At 38.9% G+C, this 7,884-nt stretch overlaps 1 protein-coding gene across 2 annotated transcripts; it reads left to right on the top strand.

Annotated features, from left to right (window-relative positions):
* Positions 1-891: 891 nt before the first annotated feature.
* gorasp2 (golgi reassembly stacking protein 2) lies at positions 892-7,641 on the top strand. 2 transcript variants are annotated; one of them, XM_016560880.1, is made up of 11 exons: positions 892-1,238; positions 1,883-1,963; positions 2,491-2,694; positions 2,936-3,022; positions 4,098-4,228; positions 4,309-4,441; positions 4,515-4,638; positions 5,387-5,473; positions 5,583-5,714; positions 6,746-6,924; positions 6,961-7,641. In XM_016560880.1, exons 1-11 carry the CDS (start codon positions 1,176-1,178, stop codon positions 7,039-7,041), a joined length of 1,302 nt encoding a protein of 433 aa, XP_016416366.1. In that variant the 5' UTR covers positions 892-1,175; the 3' UTR covers positions 7,042-7,641. The 2 variants fall into 2 exon arrangements, with proteins under 2 accessions (XP_016416366.1, XP_016416364.1); XM_016560878.1 differs by having other exon boundaries at positions 6,746-7,641.
* The last annotated feature ends 243 nt before the right edge of the window (positions 7,642-7,884 follow it).

The following is a 7,884-nucleotide window of genomic DNA, read 5'->3' as shown; positions in this document are numbered from 1 at the left end:
AATAATGGTGTAAGTTGATAATACCTTTGCACTTTGATATATAAAATAACCTTAATACGGAATGATTATCATATTCTCATGCCATGAAATTACCATGGAACATGGTACTATCAGAGAAATATAGATATAATGCTATTATAATTGTAATGGTATTATAATGCTACTATATTAAAAAGTCATACCATATTTAGATACCATGGTCAGCATAAAAAAATGACCATGTTACTATGTTCAAAATACTGTACAATGTACTTTTTGTCATTTATACTTTATTTGGATCACAAAAAGTAAATGTAAAAATTATACAAAGATCAAAGAAAAGTTCAGCTGTAAAATTATTTGCAAAAGTATGAGTTACAGTCTATTTAATATGGCTTTTGTCACGTTGTTCGTTTGTCTATAGTTTCCTGCTCTGTGTATTATCATTTATTTGCCACAAGAAGGCAGCACGTCTACAGTGTGACAAAGAAATGAAGCATTTGGAAGCGTGTTGCACATATTTGACTTCCTCCAGGGGGCGCTATTTGATCTCTGCTGTTTGTCAGGAACTAAATTACATGCCAATATGCCCCCCAGTGGACAACATCAAATCAAACCCTAAATTAACATTTTGTACAATTTTACTGCTGCTTAATCAAGCCAGCAAATACTCCTAATTTATAATCTATATCTAATTTTTGGAGATTTAAAAAAAAATTGTATTATGTGTATATGAGTATATGCAAATACACACAAACACAGAAAAAGAAAGGCATTTATGAAGACTGGCTGTCCCCAAAAAAAAGGTTTCTGTTAACTCGAGAACAGCTCGTGAACGAATCATTCAGATAAGTTTGTGCAAGGTTCGAACGACTAATCAAAAAGATCCGACTCACGTGAATGATTCGTTCACGAATTCGACATTGCTACTACGCCTTCTATGCTTGTATATCCAATCGTTCACATGTTGTACACTTATAAACTAGAAATAAACCATGATTTCTTTATTCATAATATGACAATAGGTTCGCCGCAGTCTCACCTGTGCGCCACATAAGCACGAGCCCTCCTTCTTGCACTGCCACGTCATTCACCGCCGTCGAGACTCCAACGTGTCTGTCCACAAAACCGGCTGGTGGGAGGGGAAGAAAAATTAAAACGGATAATATTCTCACCGGTGACACGGAGCGGGGATCATGGGGGGATCACAGAGCGTGGAAATTCCCGGAGGTGGTTCGGAGGGCTATCACGTTCTCAGAGTGAGTGTGTTTGTTTCTTGGTTTCTCCATTTCACTCATGCGGCACAAAGTTCAAATCGAGGCCGGGGATGTCAGTGCGGCCTGTTAATCGTGGCTAAATGCTAATGTGGCTAAACGAAAATCTCTACTGTTAAATGTAGATATAATGCATGGGAGTTTTCAGCATTTGACATGCAAAGGCTGATACCCCTTAAAAAGCACATCTTCATTTATCCTACTGTACAGTGTGGTTTTTTTTCTGTATTTGTTGTTGGATGGACTGTTGAAGAAGCTTACTACATGTCATGATGCTTTACTGTTTTAATCTGTCATAACTCGAATTGGCCCAACTTAAAGCAGTTTGCTTATGCTCCACGTGAAACATGTAGGAAATGACATGCTGTTCCTACACGCGTCTGATTTTTTAATAATTGGGTAAATGTATACACGACTGCTCATTTTAATGGTTGACATCTCAGTCAGGAATCTGATAGAAAGGTTAAGTGTCTGTCTACTTTGGCATTTACTTGTTGCAAAGCTTATTATTTCATGATCTATGCCAGTTTAGAGTTTTGCTAGACGATTGAAATGTTTGTTTTTGGTTTTAATGGGTCATTCATTGGTTCTATTTGAATGTTAAATGGGGTGTTTTCTGTGTTCTGCAGGTGCAGGAGAATTCTCCCGGTCATAGAGCAGGTCTCGAACCGTTCTTTGACTTCATTGTGTCCATCAACAACACCAGACTGGTAGGTTTGTTGCACATAGTGAGGGTCTTCTATCATATATCGGCTATTCATTGAGCCAAGAAGCAAGCTTGATTTACTCTGTATGAACAGGTGTTAGGAATTTCGAGTGGAAAATCTGTTTATGTATTGAATAACTGGTGTAATAATGACAATCACGGGATAATACAGTGAGTTAAACTCATTATAAATGAAAATCTGACATTATCTAATGATTTAGAGACTCTACACAGTAAAACTGACAGTCCTGACTCTAAAATCTGATTGGATGAACAACATTTGAAGCCATTGTAAAAACTGACATATGTACACCTGGACCACATGCTTATAAGTTATAGTAGAAATGTGTCAACCATAAATGTTATCTTTCACAGTAAAACTGACAGTCCTGACTCTAAAATCTGATTGGATGAACAACATTTGAAGCCATTGTAAAAACTGACATATGTACACCTGGACCACATGCGTATAAGTTATAGTAGAAATGTGTCAACCATAAATGTTATCTTTGCTTCCCCCCCCCCCTTAAGAACAAGGATAATGACATGTTGAAAGACATACTGAAGGCTAGTGTTGAAAAACCTGTGAAAATGCTGGTGTACAGCAGCAAAACCCTGGAGCTGCGGGAAGCTACTGTTACTCCCAGCAACATGTGGGGCGGTCAGGGTCTTCTGGGGGTCAGCATCCGCTTTTGCAGCTTTGAGGGAGCCAATGAGAACGTCTGGCATGTTTTGGTGAGTAAATGAAAGAGTGCTGCATGCAATCAGAGAAAGCTGAATATTTGGTATGGGTTTGATGAAAATAGCATGCTTGCTTTGACCTCATTTTGATGAACAACTTCTGGTCAATTAGCCGTAATTCAGCAAAGTGTTCGAAAAGGGCGTGTTCTTGTAAAACAGACCGGTCGGTCGAGCTGTAAGATGAAATGCAAACCTCGCATGAGTTTTTTCATGCATAATTTACCTGTTTTTGTAGGAAGTGGAGCCAAATTCTCCAGCAGCGTTAGCAGGTTTAAGACCACACACGGATTACATCATCGGAGCAGACACAGTCATGAACGAGGTTTGTTTCTCTCTTCATTTCCTACTCTTTTCAGATGTCTTGATCAGTGTGTACAGACATACGGAAATGCACTAGAATTCTGGAGTACATGTGGTTTTTTGGTTTTGGATAAATTGTCAAAGAATGTCACTCTCTGCAGCTCAAATATAGATTAAAATTATGGTTTGCAGACAAAGGCTGGTTTTTTAGACTCCACAGAAAATAGCTGAAATGACCAAAAATTGTTCATGGTCATTATCCATTAATAACTGAAGACTATTTAAAATTTTTAGCAGTGCATTATTTTTATACAATATACAAATTTTATATTGGAAACATTTGTATTTTTTAATAAATGTTATGTTCACTTTACAAATTCCCTTTAAAAAAAAGAAAAAGAAATAAAATAAGCTGTTAATTACACAGCTAAAATCTGATTTCAAAAATTAATGAGCACAAATTTTCTTGAAAACGATGGCTTACAATGCCAAAATAATTGCTTTGTAATTTAACACAATTCTGGTGTTGAAAACAGCAGTACTTATCGTTAACTTAAACTATAAAAATAATTTTTTTTAAATTTTGCCGTGGCAACTAACTGAAATAAGTTTAAATTAGAAAAGTCTAAAATGACTAAAACTTCAAATAAAATAAAAAGTGTAAAAATCTAATAAAAATGACAAAATTACTGAAATTTAAACTAAAATTAAATCTGAAAATATTCAAAAATGCTAATTCAAAATCTGAATAATTACTATAATAGTATATCAATCTGAAAATATTTAAAAATGCTAATTCAAAATCTGAATAATTACTATAATAGTATATAAATGATACTAAAATAAGAAGTCATCTGTGTTAGCCAGCTAGATGACATTTTGATGACAAATCAGCAGAATTTGCTTCAATGAACATCACAAAGATCACAGAAAAGCAAATGTTTAAGTTGCAAGGTATTAAGAAACGAATGTTCTAATCATTGTGTAAAAATTTTAGTGGCACAGCAGCACTAACCCAAAAAGGCAAATGACTGCTTCATCAACTGGCCCAAAACTCTCAGATTTTTCATTTTGTGGGTGTTGTGCTCTTTCTCCAGTCAGAGGACTTATTCTCATTGATAGAAACCCATGAGGGCAAAGGCCTGAAACTCTACGTCTACAACACAGACACGGACAACTGCAGAGAAGTGGTCATCACGCCCAACGGTGCCTGGGGTGGAGAGGGCAGGTGTGTGTGAAACACTCTCGCTTTCTCTGCTTCCTGTCTCTGTGCGCATGTCTGACATGATTATTCTTCTTCGTTCACAGTCTTGGCTGTGGTATCGGCTACGGTTACCTGCACAGAATCCCTACTCTGCCCTTCGAAGAGGGCAAGAAAATCAGCTTCCCCGGACACACCCCCAGTGAGCCTGCCAGCCCGCTGAAGGACGGCTTCACAGAGGTTAGCGTGAGGTTCACATGCTGTATTCTGGTAGATTTGGTCAGACGTTTGACTTCCGTGATGTTTTGTTTAGGTTCAGCTGTCTGCAGTAACTCCGCCCCCTGTGTCGCAGCCTGTTCCCACAGGGCTTGAGGACAGTCTGTCTGGCCTGTCACTCAGCTCTGCCCCGCCCTCAATACCCAGCGAGCTCCACACAGGTCAATTGTTTCTGCTTTTATTTTGTGCTTTATATTTTTCCTACATTGTGCATAATTCATGATAGGGTTGGGCGATGTCTACCAAATTGGCATCGGACGATGTGTACAGTGAAGGGTGTGCCCGAAGCGTGAATCCGAATTCAGAAAGGCACGGAAAAACAAATAACGATTGCTAACGGTTGACTGTTACATTACAGTACATAAAATTTCACTTACCATATAAACAGAGTAAGGGGAGATGACTAAGGACGATGGCGAATGATTTGCAGATCCTGAGCACCACTGACAAACATCTAATCTTGTCAAATGTGTGGTAAGTACTGCCGCTCCATAGTATAAACGGAGTACGTGCGATCGCAAATCTCGAAAGTGAAACTAAAAAGCGATCGTGCATTCAAAAGCAGTTTCAATGACAGGCATAATAGCGGCTCCCTGATGCCCACAATTTATATGCAGTATAATTGCCCAATGTTATAACTGCGAGAGAAAATACTGAAATATATATTTTCCTCCCATCGCATATTTATTCCCTTTTGGGGTTCCGTATTACACATCATTTTCTTTCGGAACACAGTATTGGGATGCGGCGGAATGTGGTGGGTGGTGGGAATTGCAATGCCGGCTCAACATCGTGATGTCTATCAGCCATCGGCGATGGACAATGGCATCGTCTATCGGCCCAACCCTAATTCATGATCTAATTAATTGTAATTAGTGCAAAATTTAAAATGGTTGTCATTTCTGGCAGGTGTTCCCACAGTCCCCCTGCTGCCCACTCATGTGACCCCTGGGCTGGGTCCCCTTCCCATTGTCAACCCCTCCACCACCGTACCAGGTAAAGAACATGAACTCATCTCTGTTTTTTATTAAGTGAATGCAATTCCACAGCAGGTAAAATATTCAAATATTCATGTGGCTAAATGATTTTGATTTTGCGTCTTCAGGTTTGATGTCCTTACCGTCTGGCCTCCCTCCCCTGCCAAACCTGCCTAACCTCCCAAACTTCAATCTACCGTTACCGGACCTTAGCGCTGTATCGTTAGCTGGAATCAGTGGGTTACCTCCCACTACAGCAGGTACACGCACCAAAACTATTATTACAGCTTATTCTGACCAAGAATCGCCCACTTAGATGGGGTTCCTGCAGCTCCTTAAAGGGATAGTTCACCCAAAAATGAAAATTCTGTCATTTACTCACCCTCATGTCATTCCAAACCGTAAGACCTTCCTCGTTCGTCTTCGGAACACAAATCAAGATATTTTTTATGAAATCCGAGAGCTTTCTGGCCCTCCATAGAAATTCATAAAATTACGGTTGAACCACTGATGTCACAAGGACTATTTTAACTATGTTCTCTGGACCTTTCTGGACCTTGATCGTGGTAGGACCCTTGCTGTCTGTGGAGGATCAGAAATCAAAAATATCTTTTAATATTAATATATTTTAATTACTTAAAAAAAAAAAAAAAACATTAATTGAAATATAATAAATATATATTTTTTCAGATAGTTGCCAAGGCAACATTTCTCATTTCATTTTAAAGTTGAAATACTAAAATAACTAAAACATTTAAAAAGCTATGTAGACATAATTAAGGGAAAAACAAACAAAAAAGTAATAAATATGACAAAGCCCACTACAAATAAAATTATTAAAACTGTACAATTAAAATGAAAACAGAAAATATATATAAAAAAATGTAAAATAATAAATGTATGATTCAACATATTATCACTTCATAAGTTGGCACATAGACCAATTTCATTACATATTAAATAAAATTTCTCTAGAGTATTTGAGTATATTATTTGCAGTTCCCATTTTGCTAATAAGCAGTGTTAAAACCTTGTTGATTGTGTGCTATGGCCTGTTTAATCAAGTAAAAGAATCTGAGATGCATGATTTATTTTGAGATCTGTTCTGAATAGACGTACTGTATTTATTTTATTTGTGCGGGTCCTTAATAAGGTCTTAAAAAGCCTTTAATTTGATTTTTAAAATCCTGCAGAAACCCTGTGTAAAGTAACCAGCCATAGTGGAAAAACCTGATTTAATTTCTGTGACTTTATTAAAACGGCTGAATATTGATGTGATCCCTCTCTGCAGGTTTGCCTCCTCTCCCTCCTCTCCCTCCTCTGAACCTGCCCGGCATCTCTGCTCTGCCCATGCACACCGTTCTCCCTTCCACACTTCCCAGCATGCCCGGTGTCACGCTGCCATCTTCCCTGGCACCATCTGACCACATCCCACCCGTCTCTTTAGCTGCCGGGCAAACTCCAGCGTTCATTCTGCATGCCATGCTCACCCCTGCGGTCAAAGACACGCCTTCAGAGAAGCCTGCTGCGACGGAGACGCTCCTACAGCAGACGACGGATGCGCAGGCGGCACCAGAGTCCTCGTAACGGCCGGACCGGGGCCGGAGGGCGTCCCTCCGTACGTCTCTATTGTATTTATTCAGTACAAAAAGATTCCAGTGTGTGAACACAAACACAGAGATAAACACGGTTCTGTTGAGAGACGCCAGCGTCTGAGAGTTATGAGCATGTGGATGGACGGCTAATATTAAAAAATACATTTAAAAAAACAGAGATGGCTGTATGTCTGGTTTGCGCTCTCCTCAGAATCGGTGCCGTCTCGTGCTTTTTCTTTCTGTATATCCTGTAATCAACTTTCAGATGTTAATATAGCATTCCCTGTAACTATCAATTGCTATGTGATTTTACAATGTAATGTCTGACTTCTGTCTTTCTTTCTTTCTTTGCACCGTTTGTTTCGATTGCTTTGATTTCCTCAGAAACAACTCTATTCGTGGTCAGACTGGGCTCTGGGCCTCTGTTTCTCTCTCGCGTGCTCTCACACACTCTCTGTATGATAGCTCTGACGTCATGATGAACGGAAACACAGTTACAAACGTGCTGAAGGTGCGCTTGTGCAGTTTGAAGATTGTGAAGGAATCTCTTATTCAAACATACACAAGCAATAAACTACCCAGTTTTACACTAGGTCTGTCTCTTTAATTTGTGAGTTGAGTATAAATTACATAGTTTGCATGAAATCACATTGCAATTCCTTGCTTTTACCATAGTCAAGCGATAAAGGATTAGAGTGGTCAGTGCTCATTTTTAGACAGCAGGTTGGATAAGGATGTATGTGGGCGTACAGTTAGAAGGTCATCACAAAATAAACCCATCGATGATCAGGGCCCTGATATAAAGCAGAAATCTTTTGACCACCGACTGCCACAA

Source organism: Sinocyclocheilus rhinocerous, unplaced genomic scaffold (genome assembly GCF_001515625.1).
Source record: "Sinocyclocheilus rhinocerous isolate Xijiao unplaced genomic scaffold, SAMN03320098_v1.1 scaffold588, whole genome shotgun sequence".
In the NCBI taxonomy this organism is placed as follows: Eukaryota; Metazoa; Chordata; class Actinopteri; order Cypriniformes; family Cyprinidae; genus Sinocyclocheilus; species Sinocyclocheilus rhinocerous.
The sequence above is the reverse complement of the archived record's forward strand: the minus strand, read 5'-3'. Positions and strand labels throughout refer to the sequence as shown.

Excerpts from the sequence above, each read along its gene's own strand:
- gorasp2 (XM_016560878.1), top strand. The coding sequence starts at position 1,176 with ATGGGGGGATCACAGAGCGTGGAAATTCCCGGAGGTGGTTCGGAGGGC. Across the intron at positions 1,239-1,882 it reads AGGGCTATCACGTTCTCAGA|GTGCAGGAGAATTCTCCCGG; the intron begins GTGAGTGTGTTT and ends TGTGTTCTGCAG. Across the intron at positions 5,715-6,745 it reads GTTACCTCCCACTACAGCAG|GTTTGCCTCCTCTCCCTCCT; the intron begins GTACACGCACCA and ends CCCTCTCTGCAG.